The sequence below is a fragment of the Numida meleagris genome, chromosome 3 (genome assembly GCF_002078875.1).
Source record: "Numida meleagris isolate 19003 breed g44 Domestic line chromosome 3, NumMel1.0, whole genome shotgun sequence".
In the NCBI taxonomy this organism is placed as follows: Eukaryota; Metazoa; Chordata; class Aves; order Galliformes; family Numididae; genus Numida; species Numida meleagris.
The window spans coordinates 105,366,734-105,381,775 of record NC_034411.1 but is presented as its reverse complement, the minus strand read 5'-3'; the positions used below and the strand labels follow the sequence as shown (position 1 = coordinate 105,381,775).

General features: G+C 54.1%; 2 protein-coding genes across 5 annotated transcripts in view; one reads left to right on the top strand and one right to left on the bottom strand.

Moving 5' to 3' along the window:
- Positions 417-2,660, top strand: KRTCAP3 (keratinocyte associated protein 3). 2 transcript variants are annotated; one of them, XM_021391855.1, is made up of 6 exons: positions 427-684; positions 785-844; positions 1,384-1,584; positions 1,771-1,905; positions 2,063-2,136; positions 2,205-2,660. In XM_021391855.1, exons 1-5 carry the CDS (start codon positions 466-468, stop codon positions 2,126-2,128), a joined length of 681 nt encoding a protein of 226 aa, XP_021247530.1. In that variant the 5' UTR covers positions 427-465; the 3' UTR covers positions 2,129-2,136; positions 2,205-2,660. The 2 variants fall into 2 exon arrangements, with proteins under 2 accessions (XP_021247529.1, XP_021247530.1); XM_021391854.1 differs by having other exon boundaries at positions 417-684; positions 1,384-1,905.
- Positions 2,912-15,042, bottom strand: part of IFT172 (intraflagellar transport 172) — a 33,328-nt gene continuing 21,197 nt past the window's right edge. The window contains exons 28-48 of one of the 3 annotated variants that reach the window (XM_021391837.1): positions 13,358-13,493; positions 13,162-13,278; positions 12,649-12,791; positions 11,846-11,939; positions 11,538-11,602; positions 11,235-11,415; positions 10,603-10,712; positions 10,191-10,320; positions 9,533-9,631; positions 9,081-9,190; positions 8,519-8,582; positions 8,187-8,273; positions 7,116-7,232; positions 6,615-6,725; positions 5,722-5,841; positions 5,028-5,123; positions 4,476-4,622; positions 4,047-4,145; positions 3,631-3,784; positions 3,316-3,407; positions 2,912-3,088 (exon numbers count right to left, since the gene is read on the bottom strand). In XM_021391837.1, the coding sequence (XP_021247512.1) occupies positions 2,999-3,088; positions 3,316-3,407; positions 3,631-3,784; positions 4,047-4,145; positions 4,476-4,622; positions 5,028-5,123; positions 5,722-5,841; positions 6,615-6,725; positions 7,116-7,232; positions 8,187-8,273; positions 8,519-8,582; positions 9,081-9,190; positions 9,533-9,631; positions 10,191-10,320; positions 10,603-10,712; positions 11,235-11,415; positions 11,538-11,602; positions 11,846-11,939; positions 12,649-12,791; positions 13,162-13,278; positions 13,358-13,493 (2,362 nt within the window). In that variant the 3' untranslated portion in view covers positions 2,912-2,998. Of the gene's footprint in view, positions 3,089-3,315; positions 3,479-3,630; positions 3,785-4,046; positions 4,146-4,475; positions 4,623-5,027; positions 5,124-5,721; positions 5,842-6,614; positions 6,726-7,115; positions 7,233-8,186; positions 8,274-8,518; positions 8,583-9,080; positions 9,191-9,532; positions 9,632-10,190; positions 10,321-10,602; positions 10,713-11,234; positions 11,416-11,537; positions 11,603-11,845; positions 11,940-12,648; positions 12,792-13,161; positions 13,279-13,357; positions 13,494-15,042 lie in introns of all 3 variants that reach the window. The other 2 variants (XM_021391838.1, XR_002436897.1) reach the window with 2 other exon arrangements.

Below are 15,042 nucleotides of genomic sequence, written 5' to 3'. Positions count from 1 at the left end.
CACTTTGTTTACTCGTTTTGCACAGCCCCTCAGCCCTGCACGTCGGCCTGCGCCGCGGGTGCAGGGCTGCGGTGCGTGCTCCCCTGGGCTGTGTCCCCTGCTGCAGCATCCTGGAGCCGAGCTTGGCCCTCCCGCCCTGCTGCGTGCTGCCGTGGGCCCCGGCTGCGCTCCGGGCCTCTGCGGGCAGCCTGGAGCCCCGCGGTCCCGGCCTGGGTTCTGCTGGGCCGGGGGGAGCTCCAGCGCTCGGCTCCCTCGGCATCTCCTTTCTGTTCTGGGGGTGCTCGGAGGGGCCGAGCCCGCGGCCCTGCATGCGTCTCCGGGGCTGGGCGCGGCGTTGCTCCCGCATCTCATTTCTATCATTTCCTATTTTTAATAAACTGTTTTGTAAATACCTGAGTGCTGCCTCTTTCCGGGCTGGGGAGGAGTTGGGGCTCCGCCTCGGGGCGGCTCCAGCTGCGGGCGGCCATGGCTGGCGGGCGCACGGGGCGATGGTGGCCGGGGCCCCTGGCCGAGCCGCAGCGCCTGATGCGCGCCGGGCTGGTTCTCATCGTGCTGGGCCACTGCAACTTGGTGCTGGGGGCCATCGTGCACGGCTCCGTCCTGCGGCACGTCGCTAGGGCCAAGCACGCCGTCACCCCCGAGTACGCCGTGGCCAACGTCGTGTCTGTGGTGTCCGGGCTGCTGGTGAGAGCCGTGGGGTGGGGATGGACCCTGCCTTGGGCCGTAGGGGGTGGGAGCGGGCACAGCCGCGGTGTTGTGTTGAGTGAGGATCTCTTCCCTGCAGAGCGTCGCTGTGGGAATTGTTGCCATCCTGGTGTCGCGCAACCTGTCCCGGGCGGCTCTGGTGAGTGCGGGGCCGCTGCGGTGGGAGCTTGTGGGGGGGGATGGAGCTGCCCGGGGGCCTCCGCGGGGCTCCGTGCGCCCTGGGCCCTGCTGGCAGCCGCTCCCTTGGACCTTGCCCCCAGCAGCTCCTTCCGCCTCTGCTGCTGGGGCCGTGGCAGCTCCAGGTGCTGGAGGAGGGTGGGCAGCAGCCCGGGTCCTGGGCGGCTTCTCGGGGCAGAAATGTTCCAGCTAATGGGTAAAGCTGCACCTGGGTCTGACGTGTCGCAGGGCAGGAGTGCGTGGGGCGCTGGTGCCAGGGGAGCCTCAGCTTGTGGACCTGGGTCTGTGGGTGAGGAGGGTGAGGCCCGGAGCCCAGGGGCTGGCTGTGACATGCTAAAAGGCGCCGGGGATGCACATGGCATGTACTTATGTAGCAGAAACCTCTGCAGGACTTGCAGTGACCCTGTGCAGAGCCGGGCTGTGCCTGACCCCAAGCCTTACCCCATCATCTCCCCCGGCTCTGGCCGGTCCCGCTCTCACGCGCTCTCCTTACGCTGGCAGCACTGGGCCCTGCTGAGCGTGTCCCTGCTGAACTGCCTGCTGTCCACAGCGTGCAGCGTGGGGCTGGCGCTGGCCATCGCGCTCACCATCCACAGCCGCGGCATGCGCCTGGTGACGGGCTGCAGCAGCCCCGCGCTGCCTGTGGATGCCCGCGCAGCCATAGCCACCAACGACTGCCCCTTCAACACCACGCGCATCTACGTGAGTATGTGCGGGGCCGGTGCTCGGCCCGCTCCCTCACCTCTGCTTCCTCTGTTTTCTGGCTTTCTCCTCTTTCTCCTCGCTCCGTCTTGCCCCCGCCCGGTCTGCACGGGCCGCTCTCAGCTCCGTGCGGGTGGGCGCTGCGCTCTGCGCTCCCCGAGCACCCCCAGGCCTTGTGCTCTGCAGGACACGGCCCTGGCGCTCTGGTTCCCCTCCATGCTGCTGGCGGCCACAGAAGCTGTGCTGTCTGGAAGGTGCTCTTTAGCTGCCCTGGTCCTGCAGGGCATCGGCCCCTGTGCGCGCACCTACGGCAAGGACCAGGTACGTCCTATCCACACAGACAAGCGTCCCCGCTTGACCCACCACTGCTGCAGGCCAGGCCTGGGATCTCCCAGCCGGGCTGAGGGCTCCCTGCCCTGCCCCAGCACTCCCTGCACCCCCCGAGGGGCCCTGCAGCCCTCCACCTCTTTTCCTCCAGGTGGCCAGGCCGGGTACGGTGAAGGAGAGGCAGCTGCTGGTGGGGCTGGCTGAGACGTGCGCCTAACGGGAGAGGTGAGTGCAGCGGTGCCGGCACGGCCCTGCGGCGCGGCACTGGGCTCACACCCACTCTCTCCCTGCAGGCGGTGCTGCACGAGTGCTGTCATACAGTGGGGTGATGCTGCACCCTGCACCTGCTGCAGGTGTAGGCATGGGGCTGCGCTCCTCCCAACCGCCCTCCCTGGGACAAACCCCGCCAGTCCAGGCCATGAACTGCTCAGAACCACCAGCAGCCTCCACCCAGCAGGTGCTGTGTTTCCTGAACCCCCTCCCTGTCCCTCCTTGGGCCACCAGGCTCCTCCTGATGCACCAGAAGCCACGACAGTCTCTTACATGCACAGCTGTGGGGGGACAGAGGGACTCGGTGGGGGCAGGAAGAGGTGCTGGGGCCTGGCAAGAGCCAGGGTTGGCCTTGGTGCTGGTGGTCCACTTGCAGAGCTGGTGCTCAGAAGCAGGCCGAGGAATAGAAGGTGAAGAACCCTTTTCTTGTAGGCCTCTGTTGTTTCCTTGAGTAAATAAAAGTTTTCATTTTTACACTGGCTGCAGTTTCCCCGAGGTGGATGCCTGCTGGGAGCTGGGTCTGCTCCTGGAAGGACAGCGCAAGGTGCATGTCAGTTCTCCCTCCCACCCTCCCAGCACAGGCTGCAGCGTGATGCTTCACCCCTCGGCGTGGAGGCTGCGTGGATAGCAGTCACGTCGAGGGTGAGGAAGTGAGAGGAAGGGCTACGGCCCTGTCCTCCAGCAGCTGTGTGTCCCTAGGCACTGCATCCCCTGACAAACGGGAGCCCAGAAGGGTTGAGAGGCGTTTATTGGAGGGTAGAAGCGGAGGGGGCTGAGGAACAGGACAGAATGCTGAGCTTGGCGCTCCTTGCCGGGCTCACTGGAAGGAGAAGCTGGTGCTTGGGAGTCCCCCGCACCACTGGCTGAGGAACTTGAGCACGTCCTGGCACGCGGGGCTGTGGGATGTCTGCGGAGTAAAAGAGGTGCCCTTGGCACTGGGGCAGCGTGGCTGCCTTCTCCCCAGGGGCACCTGGGAGCTGGCACCCGCAGGGCTTGTTGTGCCCGGTGCTGCGAGATTAGTTCCCACCCGGCGGCACGCAGAGGAAGGTACGAGGAAATGACCCTGGGCTGGTGTATCTCCACCAGTGGGACAATGTTTAATTATCAGCACGGGGGAGTGGGTGTCCAGCTCACCTTGACCGCCATCAGGAACTTGTTCCACGTGTCCTTGTTGGCTTCTCGTCCTGGCCGCTTGAACTCGATCTTGTTCCTCAGCACGGGGTACCCTGGCCACACGGTGACACCCTGACCCAGGAGCCGAGCCCCACAGCAGCCCTCCTGCCTCGTGCATCCCTCCCTGCCACGGGCAATTCCTCACAAGGGGCAGATTTTGTAGAAGGCAGCCCCGCAGCCGCCCTGCTTCTCTTGCGGCGCTGCCTGACTTCCCCTCAGACCAATGTACAAAATGCTCCAACTTCCTGTGCAGCTGCGAGCTGGCCCTGAGCTTACCTGTAAGCACACAGGGCACGGAGTGCACCCCTGTGCTTGCGGCCACCAAGGAGGCTTCGTACGTGTCACGCTCGTCCTGGGGCAGCACCTGCTCCAGCCGCTGGTCCATGGACATGGTGAGCACCCAGTCCCTGACCTCCTCCCGTTTCTCCTCCTGCAGGGCAGAGGCCAGGGGTACTGCGTGCTGTGCTGCATGCTGCGTGTGCACGAGAACCATGTGTGCACAAGCGAGGGTATATAGCAGAGGGAGCATGAGAATGCGTGGGTGTACGTAAACTGGGGCTGCAGGTGTGTTTGTGGCGGATGGTGCTGGCTGCTTTTCCATCTTCTACAGTGCCACCCTCGTACAAGTCCCTGTCCAGAGGGGGCCCACGGGCAGCATTTCTGGGGAGCTGACGGAGGGGGATGATACTCACAGGGACGTGCTGATGGGCTGGGAGCGGCACTTCAAAGGGAATGTCTGTGCTTTGGAAATCTGAGTGGTCCAGAGCATCCAGGCTCCCTTCTTCAATGGCCTGAGAAAGGAGAAGCGGTGGAGCTCTAGGCCGTGCCATCCTTGGCATTCACACTACACCCTATACCGTGAAGGTGGTGTTACCGGTGCCCCTATCTATTCGTGCTGTGAGGACTGGGCCCTCCTGGGAGGTGGCATTTTATAGCCTCGTGCGTGCACACACGCAGAGCAAAGTTCAGGGCCCTGCATTCTCCATCGATACCGTCTCACGTGTGCCGCCCCATTCAGCCTCAGGCGTCCCCCTGGCCAGGCTGAGCTGGGTCTGCGCAGCCCTACAGCCTGCTGCCACTGTGAAGCATGACAGTGCTCTCCCCCAGCAGAAGATACGCACATCGGAGAAGTCCAGGAAGCGGTTCAGGAAGATGAAGGCCATGTTCTCCCAGTTGACTGCCTGGTGTTGAGAGAAAGCCCAAGTGAGGCCAGGCAGCTGATGGTTTGTCTTCACAGCCACCACAACTCTTCCCACGTGAGTGACGGGCTAGAAGGCCAGCACCAGCCAGTAAGAACATGCTGCTATGCTTGCTGTGTGTCATTAGGTCTGGGTGGGTGGTCAGAGCCTGTAGTCACCAGATAACAGTTAGATGATAACAATGAGGTGACCCAGAGCAAGGTGGACCAATGGAGAGGCCTGCGGCTGCAATAAGAGAGCCACAAAATAGAACACAGCCTCTGGCCTACCCCCTGGGTCTGCAGTTCATGTCCCCTTACTAGTTCAGGTTTGCCCTTCCACGATGAACCACCACATCACGATAAAACACAAAATGTTTGAGGAAAGGCCTTCAAAGCCAGCGTCTGGCTGCTCGCATGCCAATGCAGCTCGGGGGAGACCATGGAAGACAAAGTTCAGAATCTCTGAGCCACTCTGGTGGCAGACAGCTCTCACCTTGGCTGCTATCCCGGCTTCATAGAAGGCTTTGTCTGCAGGAAGGAGGTCAGTGTGGCGCAGCAGAGAGATGGACAACCTGGCAGCCACGGTGTCCTGTAGGCACAGGGGACGGTAAAGCCACAACAGTCAGCATGGGAAAGAAGCAGGCTGGAAGAGATCTCGTGAGATCACATAACCACTGCCTCGTGGCAGGGGCTCTGCACCCACCTATTCCTGACATGCTTGTCTATCCTAAAAGCCTTCATTGAAGGAGCTCTTAGAGATTTTGTTCATGGCCATTCCAAGCTGGAAGTCTCCTGCTAGAAAGCACTTCCTTCTATCTCACCTGCCTCTCCCTTGCCGTAATTAGATTCCTTAATTATTCAATGTGTACAAAGATTTGGAAAACAGATTCTTTCTTTCCTGTTCCAGCAGTTATTTTCTGTTCTCTCTTCCTTCAGTCTTTTCCCATTGCCTGCATATCTCCAGGCCCATCCTTCTCATCTTCGCTGTTCTCTGGCCTCCTTCTGGCTGCCCTTCTTTTTTCAGTCTGGGTACAGCACACACCAGCTGAAGCCTCGCCCTCACCAAGAGGGGGCCAACTCCTTCTCCCTGTGAACCACCTCTGGGCCATCCTGCCCCAAACCTGCATGTCCCCACAGAGCTTTGCACTCATCATGTTGACTTGGTAAAGGAACTTCAAGAACCTTACCAGCTGCTTCACGCCCTGAGCAGCGGAGCGGGTGGCGTAGTAGTGAGATATCAGCAGCATAGTCTCAAACTCTGCGTGTGCTGGAGTGTTCACCTCACTTGACTTTCCTAAATTTTCACACTGAAGAAGAGAATAATTGGGAGCATGTGAGCACAGGGGCACTCTTCATCCGCTCGAGACTGTGGAAAAACTGGGAGAAAGAATGATCTGAAATATCCAGACACCTCGAGGGACTGGGAAAGGTCTGGATCTGAGTGCTCCGGGTCTGGCAGAGTGCTGAAGTGAGGAGGCTGTGGGACAAGGGGAGAGCAACAGGCAACACTGGAAGGAGGGGAGTTTGGATCAACAAGGGATTGTTTGATTTGATTGTTTTGTTTTATGCTGGAGGTGGGTAATTGTGGTACAGAAACAGCAAAGGCAATCACAGGCTCTGGCTGGGGTATCTGGGGACAGGAGAGAAGGAGCATAGGGCTCTAAGCAGCTCTGGGGAGATGGGAAGACACTTTCCAGGCTCAGCAGTTCTGTGTTTTTTCTGGGTCCTTCCCCACCCTGGGCTGCTGAATATAGGTACAGGATGAGAAGTGGGCAGCTCAGACAGGCTCCCACACAGCAGTGACACAGGGAGCTCTGCAAATGCCAGTGTTCAGATGTGCTTCTAGAATTTGGCCTTGAGTGCAGGGCCATCTTCCCCGACTTCCCTTGCCCAGCCACTTCTACCCCACAGGACGCCGTTGATCTCTACCGCCTCCACTGTCACCTCTCTCCCCTTGGGTTGTGTTCTTGCAAATACTTCCTATGACATCTGGCCAGAGACTGGCTCTTCTTTCTCCCCTGCTAGGAGCCACCAGGATGTCAGACTTTAACATGCAGTAGTGGCCGTGGCCCACACTCACCAGACTGAAGAGGACATCACGCAGGTCAGCCCAGCTGGAGTACGCCTCGGCGCAGTTCATGCCAGGTGCATTCACCATCTCCACAAAAAGACGCTTGTAGATGTTGAAGTTCTGCAGGACAAAGGAGCGAAATCTCAGTGGCAGAAGTTTGGAGCCCTTCTGCTGCCAAGCACAGGCTAAAGGAAAGACAGCTCTGCTCACAGGCACACAGAGCAGTACTTTACTGCTCTCAAGAGAGGCAAATGTGGTTCCTTTTATTCTGGACTTGGTGGTTAAGGTGTTCAAAACAAACCACAAATGCTCTGCTTATTTCCCCCCACCTCTCTCCCCATGGAGAATATGCTTTTAGTCCTCCAGCTCAGAAGCCTATAGGAAAACCCAAGGTGGTTTGGACGTGCTTAACACCTGGCAGCCCCAGCTCTGGACTGGAAGCCTGACTCACTCAGCAGATCACAGCGCTCTCTGGCAGCTCCCACTGCAATGTTATGCTGTCTTCATTACCTGTGGGTTGACAGGGGCTCCGTGCTGCACGTACAGGCTCAGGGCTTTGTCCCAGCTGCCCTCCCGGATGAGGTGGGTTGCATACAGAGCTACATACTTGTGCAAGACTTTATAATTCTGGAGAAGGCACACAGAAAAGGTGAAAACTGAAAGCACAGGATTAATGAGCTGAACACCTGTCACTCGGGAGTGATGGTTTCACATGCTTGTACACAAATTGAGCCTGAAAAACAACACTGCTGCCTCCTGAATAATTAGAGCATAATCACAGGACTCTCCAACAGCTGCTACAACAAAAACCATTCAAATCAGCAGAGAAGTCTGAGTCAAAAAGAAATCAAGCTTGCTAGAGACCAAACTCAGGTGACTGCTTATTGCATTAGAAACAACAACATCAAAAGCAACAGCACAACGTTATTTGCTTGCCATTGTTTGCCTGAGGGATTAACTGTGATATCTGCAGCTACTGCAGTCTCTTTTTCCCAGGGGCTGCTCTACTGTTATTCAGTCTGGAGCAATACCTCACTTTAAAGAATCAGCACCTGCCCTAAGTGTAGCTCATTCATCAGTAGCCACCGACACAAACAAATCCCCAAAGTAGATCCTGGAATAGCTCTAAAACAGTTTCATTTTGCTTTTCTCTGTTTTTATTACTCTGCTGAGGTCATTTTGTTGGCTTCCAGTCAGTAAAAATGCAAAAGTGTCACATCTGCTTTCATGACAAAGATGTCTAATTTCAACTGACACCAGGCTTCTGAAGAACACATAGAGAGAAAGCTCTCTGTTTCCTTGGTGCCAGTTACTTTCAGCCCAAACAGCTCATTTAGCTTTTTCAGCGTTCCATCAATCACAAAATTTAAACATGACATGCTTCTGGTTTCTAATGCTTCCTTATAAGGTGTGGCGGGCCAGGATGGGGACAGCAGAGAGGTGGTTTTTGAGCTGCTGCAGTGACTCGCCATGCTCCCCATAGAGAAGGCTGATTTGCCTCTGCCCATTCATTCCTGCTGACTCTGCTTCAGAGAGCCAGGACCCCCAGCCTGCCTCCTGAGGGCTCACACAGGTACTCACCTGCTTAGCTGCAACCTCCAGACACTTCTCCCATTGCTCCTGCTCTGCATACATATCCAAAGCAGCCATGACGTCTACTCCCACCAACTGAGGATGGAAACGACATAAATTCACTGTGAAGGCAAGGTTTCCTATCCACCTCCATCTTTTCTTCACGTACACACAGTCCCTCCCTCTTTATGGAAGCAGAGATCCAACGTGACCCATCTGCTAAGAAGCCATGACTCAGGCATACACAGAATCCTCTCCTAGGGACATATTCAGGCAAAAGTCCCATAAGGAAGGCCCCGGGGACCTCTGTCCCTATCCTGTGGGGCATCCCAAATACATACCGAATCTACCTTTCCTTGGTTCTTTAAATATTCCTTGTAACGCTGGTCCACATACTCCTCTGACCTGTGGGGTAGAAAGAATCTTGACAGACAGCAGGACTAACAGTGCTTTGGATCAGTGCAGAGGCTGGATTCAACTTTGCTTTGAGATAAAGAGGATTTTCACATCTTTCAGGTCTGCTGCTGGGTACAGAGGTAGAAGGGGGAAGGAAGAGACTGGACAGCTCTTTCCAATATTTGTGAGGAGAGAAAGGGATGACAGGCCTTTCAGAAGGAAATGTGCACAGGAATATAACAAGAAGAGAGAAGGTAGGGATATGACAAAAGAGAATGAAGATTCCCATAGAGTGTGTGGCAATGGGGCAATAGAAAAGAGTCAGGATGGTAAATGGATGGTGGAGTTGGGAAGGGCGGACGTGGGGAATGTCCCCTGTCGAGGCTGGGAATATCACTGTGGGGAGAATCCAGAATATCCAGGGGCAAGAGGACAGGACAGGGCAAGGGACCATGCTGGGTGGGAGAGGAAGTTGAAAGGGTCTGATCTGAGAAGTTCAGGGCATACCTGGGGTCCAACTCCTTGGCCACACGTTTGGCTTTGCTCCATTCCTCCCCTTCAATGAAGGCATCAATAGCTTCTCGGATGAGGTCCATGTTGAGGTAGAGCTCTGCTGCCTGCAAAGGCAGAGATAGTCTCATGAGGAACAAAACTCCAAAGGTGCCCTGCAGCTCAGGCTGGAGCTGGCACTGTTGGAAGTGCTTAACACATAGCAGCAACACAAAGGCTCTTCCCAAAAGATAACCCCTTTCTCTGTCTCCTCTCAAGGTCTGAGTCTCTCACACAATTCCAGGACTTGATCCCTTCCCCTCCTTCCTTCTTTCTGATCACTCAGCACTGCCTGACTCTGGAGCAGGCCACCCACCCATCACCCCAGGATGTGACTTGCCCTCCTCCCCTTGAATACAGCTCTCCTTCCCTATGTCACCGTTCCTGCAGTGGCAGGCGCCAGCCCTCACCGAACTGTATTTCTTCATGGCCACCAGCTGAGGAGCCACTGTCCGTGTGACCTCCATGCTCTGTGACTGACTCAAGAACTTAATGGCCAACTCAGCAGCCTGTGAAGAGAAATCAGCAGCAGCAATAAGAGCTGTTTGAGAAAGGGATGAAGCTGGGAAGAGCTCAGTCCCAGCTAAAATAGAGTCAGGTGCACTTGAACTATGCAGAAGAGGAGGAGAAACAATAGCCCACTTTAGCATCTCAGAGAAGCTCAGACAAGGACACAACTGTTACTGAAGTGGATATGAGGATACAGGTACTAGTGAAAAGTATGAACAAGAACATAACTCGAAGGCTGGCGGATGTGTGTCAAGAGAGGGTGTTCAGTTAGCCAATGTCTAAGTCATAAAGTCTAGTTTCTTGGTGCAGGGAGATACAGGCACGAGGATTTTGGCATGCTGCTGAAAGTAGTGCCACAGCAAGGATGTCAGCACAGCATGGGATAAGAGGGCAGGCCATTCGGGCTCAAGAGAATGGTCACTGATGGCTTGCAGACACTGCAGTCACCAGAGCCTGCAGATCCTCTCTTGTGTCCTGCAGTGACTGAGGTATCTGGGGGCATGCACCATGGGCTCTAGGAAGCCTCCTAGATAGTAGAGCAGATGAAGGGAATCACACCTTCAGCAAACACTTCTCCATCAGGACACTGTTGCTGGAATCCTGCACCTTCAGATAGCAGTCCACTGCCCTGGCATATTCCCCAGCCTGTTCCCACTCCCGTGCCTGCTCCAGCAGCCCTTCTGTTCCTCTGCAGGGAGAAACACAGGCTGTGAACAAGACTGATGCTGCCACAGAAATCCCGCAGTCAGTGTGCAGTGCATAGGCAGGGAGGTGCAAGCAGAGGTAAGTCAGGAACCTTAGAAGGGAAAGAGGGCTGCGTGTGTGTCAAGGAATGCACACAGCTAACACCGAGGAGAGTACTGATTAAGGAACCTGGGGAGATGCACTGGCAGTGCTGGAGACCTGGCAGGTCAGTGACCAAGGGGAAAAGCAAGCAGTCTGTTCCCTGCAGCCTGAGCACGATACTTACCTGGAGCCCTTCTTGGCAGCCTCCCTGCCACACTCCTTCTGTAACTCCTCTAGCCGACTGGGCACATATTCCTTGCAGATCCGCAGGGCTTCGCTCCACATGTCAGCCTCCTGCAGGAGCACACCAGAGAGGAGAAACTTTCACCAGTTCACCAGGATCCACCACTCTCCTGACATGACAACACATCTCGCCTCTCGTGTCATCTTGCCAGAGGATCCACTGGGAGGAACAACCACGGCAAGGTCATCCAATTCTTCTGCCAGTCGAAATGGCCCCACTCACCCAGGCAATCTCAGGGAAAGGTTCCACATTCATCCTAGCTACCCCTATGGAATAGGCACTTACAATCTTCAAACTCACCCACTCACACCATCCCTGAGGCTCACCCATACCCTTCTGCCAAGGTACTTCCTCCCAGAGCTGTGGGAGAGCTAAGACATGCCGTGAAATTCTTGCCAGTTTAGCTTTCTAAGAAAAGGCCAGATTTAAATTATAGTAGCAATCACCTGTGTAAATGTTTCTCCTTGTCCACTAAGCTGACAGAGCTAGGAGCTGGATTTCACTCCTCCTCTGTACAAACTGGGCTCTCAATCAGTGACAAAGAAAACAATCCTGCCGCAGTCAAGACTCACCTTGTAGTACTTTATTGCCAGCTCAGGTCTCTGTGCTCGCAGGAGGAAGGCCTCCGCTTTCTGAAACTCTCGGTGCTCAAAAGCAAAACGTGCCTGTCCCACAAGCACATCAGCCACGCTGTCTGGGTCATGAGCCTCAGCCACACGCTGTGCAGCATCCCAGTTCTGGTTATGCACAAACCTAGGAGGATCGACAGGAGATGGAATAAGAGACACAGCAGGAGGCAGAGCAGTGCTGGAGAAGCAATCAGGCTGGCACCATAAAGGGAGATGCAGCGGTCCAAAACCAGGAAGACTACATACATTAGCACTGCTTCCTTGGGTTTTCCAGCTTTAATAAATTCTGCTTCAGCCTCTTCAAATTTGCCCTAGGAAAGAGGAAGGAGTTTATGTGCATGCTTTCCACTCCTGAAACCAGCACATGCCTCCTCTACTTACCATGAGGCAGAGTGGATTTATGAAACAGAGAGGTGTGTGGAAGCTTGGGGCTATAGCTGTGGAGGTGAGCAGTATCTGCAGGCACAAAAGTGCCTTCTGCAGTGCCTTCTCTCCTTCTTCAAAATTACCTACGTGGCCAGGGAGCTTCTACCTACTCCAAGGGGTAAAATTACCTCATCTTCTAGGAACATGGCATATTTTAAGTGGATCTCTGGCATCTTCTGCTTCATGGAGAGGCGAGCCAGTTCAAAAGCGAATTCGAAGACACTGAAATGAAAGAGAAAATGGGGTCACAGCAGGACTGCGTGCTGCGAGGGCATGCTTTCAACAAGAGTGGGACATCAAATAGAGCACAAGACATAGGGAGAGGAGAGAGGGGAAGATGGAGGATTTCAAGTGAATGGCCACCACTCCTGTTCTTGATCAAAACCTTGGAACTTTTACAGCTCCCACTAAGGAGATTCAGCTCCTTCACACTTGCTGTAAGTGCCAGAGGCCCTTTGTTTAGCCCTAAAGGGTGGTCACAAAGCTCCCAGGAGCCCAGTAAAGAGAGAGAGCTGGGGCAGAGCAGCACTGCGGATAGCAGTGCAGACACATGCCTGGGCAGGTGCAGATTGGGGCTAAAACACTTCTGGAAAGCAGTTACTTATGGTGACATGAGGAATACCTTCTCCTGTGTTCAGAGGCTCTCAGAAGATCCCTCTATTCAGGTTAAAGGGAAACTTTCTTTTGTCTGCCCACCTCAGACTTTACATTTATGAGACTAACAGGTAGACAAGGCTTATCTGTTAAGTCCTCTGTACCAGAGCGTGAGGAAGTACAAGGTACAGGCAGGGGAAAACATGAGGGAAGGAGCATGGGAAGATATGCCATATCCTGGACCTGCAGCTATGACACACATACAGTTATTTATCTTGGCCCATTCCATCTTTCTCAGATCATGCAGGTAGAATGCTGCGCTGATGGACCTGCTTACCCACTGTCAGCTGCATGGTCAATGGCCATCTCCAGAAGTCCAAATTTACTGAGGAGTTTCACAGCTGCCTCTCCACCCAGGCTCTTTGCCCACATATAGGCCACTTGCTTATAGGAGTTTGTCCCACCATGTGCCTTGGCCACCTATCCAAAGCAAAGAAAGCAGAAAACACAACACATCAATTTCTTCTTCAGCAGGCTGAGCCAGGACTTACCCTCTTGCACCAACTGCTCTCTCCCAAGGAACCCTTCTGTAGCCACTGCTGGGCTGGGGAGAATAAGACAAAGGCTACAATGGCAGTGCTGCACAGTGGCTAGGAGGCCAGGCCTGCTTTTGGAGTGTGGTACTGCAGAGCAGTTAGAGGCAGGGCAGTGGCACAAGGGCCTTCATTGCTGAGCCACATGCTTAAGTTAGATAGTGTACGTCAAGTCTGCACATTTGTGGTGAACATGGACAGGGCAATTCCTACTGGGATCCTGCAACCCTGCATGGCAGGACTGCTGTGATTATTACCCTGTAGGCTTCCTCCCACATGTCATTCACTCTGTACATGTTTACTGTGGCCTTCCAGTCCTTAGCTTCTAGGTAGTGGTACTCAGCCTCCTGCAAATGTCCCTCTACCTCCAGCTCCTGCAATTAGAAGCAATGAATTAGTGACACTCTTATCCCTGCTTGCCCTAGCTGATCCCAGGTCATGAAATGCATTCACCTTGCCCAGGTGTAGGTGGGTGTCACTGAGTAAGTCCTTGTGGTATTTGGCTACCAAGCGAACCATCTCATCATACATCTTACACTTCTTGTACATAGTGATGGCCAAATCAGGTTCATCCACAGTGATGTACAGCCTGGGAACACAAGCACATTCACAAGACTCAGCTGAGGACATACTCAGTCCCTGTATTCTCTCTGTGTCCAGGTGGGACCACATCCTAGGCTCCCTGTCAGAAGGCATTACTGGAGGACCATGACTGCAGGAACAAGAAACTCACAGCCAACACCAAACTTGTGCAGGATTTGCTGCTGCAGTTGGATGCATGTCAGTCGATGGGGCCCGATGGGAATCATCCCAAGGTACTCAAAGAGCTGGGTAATGTTATTGTGAGACCTTTCTCAATTATTTTTCAACAGTCTTGGGCATCTAGAGAGATCTCAGTTGACTGAAAGCTGGCAAATGTCTCAGTTTTCAAGAAGGGCAAGAAAGGAGAATCTGCTAATGACAGGTCTGTCAGTCTCACTTTGGTGTCTAGTAAAATCATGGAGAAAACTACTCTGGAAGTTACTGAAGATGCTTGAAAGACAGTACAGGCACTAGTCACAGTCAGCATGGGTTCATGGGGAGAAAGTCCTGTTCCATGAACTCTTATGAAAAGGTTACCCACATAACTGACTGAGGGAAGCCCGTTGATGTAATCCTTTTGGATTTCAGCAAAGCTTTCTACATTGTCTCTCACAGTATCCTTCTGGACAAAATGTCCAGCATACATCTAAACAAATATGTAATATGATGGGTGAACAACTAGCTGACTGGTCGGGCTCAAATGGTTACAATCAGATTGGCAGACAGTCGTTAGTGGGGCTCTTCAGGGCTCCATTTTAGGGCCAGTTCTCTTCAATGTTTTCATCAATAACTTAGGTACAGGACTTGAAGGTCTATGCTGGGTAAGTTTGTGGACGATACTAAATTGGGAGGAACTGCAGACTCCCCTGAGGGTAGTGTGTCCTTGCAGAGAGATACCGACAACCTGGAGGGCTGAGCAATCACCAATCACATGAAATTTAACAAGACTAAGTGCAAGATTCTGTACCTGGGATGAGGCAATCCTGGATATATGTACAGACCATGGGGCGAGAGGCTGGAAAGTGGCCCTGCAGAAAGACATCTGAGGGTTCTGCTTGACAGCAAGCTGAATATGTCAGCAGTGCGCCCTGGCAGCCAAAAGGGCCAGCTGTACTTTGGAGTATATCAGGCTCGGCCCTGTTAGCTGGAATACAGCATGGTAAATAGCTGATATACAGCACTGGTATACAGCATGACTGTTGTAGAATGCACAGCTGAGCACTGCTTAGATAGGGCCCTTGTGTTATGCCACCATCGTCTGCTGAAGGGTAATGTTATTTCCTCTGTCCTCACTGGTCACCCTGTGTCCTAACTTGGAGGGACCCTCTGGGCTTCTGTGACCTGTTTTTATCCCGGCCTCCAAGCTCAAGTTGTCAGTTCTGGTAGGATGACAACATGACAGCGTCAGCTCAATTTACTCATATACGCCACCAAAAGGATTAAACTCTGTGTGACCTTTCCAGCTGTAATGCTCCCTTTCATGTGCTGGCATCCTTGAGATCAGGTGCCATGGCATCAGATAGCTGTGTTTGTCCCTGTATCTACTAACCTTATTG

What these genes read in the sequence shown, in the direction of transcription:
- KRTCAP3 (XM_021391854.1), top strand. Translation starts at nt 466, where the DNA reads ATGGCTGGCGGGCGCACGGGGCGATGGTGGCCGGGGCCCCTGGCCGAG. An exon ending in CTGTGGTGTCCGGGCTGCTG is followed by an intron (nt 685 to 784) that starts GTGAGAGCCGTG and finishes TCTTCCCTGCAG; the next exon opens with AGCGTCGCTGTGGGAATTGT. An exon ending in ACCTGTCCCGGGCGGCTCTG is followed by an intron (nt 845 to 1,383) that starts GTGAGTGCGGGG and finishes TTACGCTGGCAG; the next exon opens with CACTGGGCCCTGCTGAGCGT.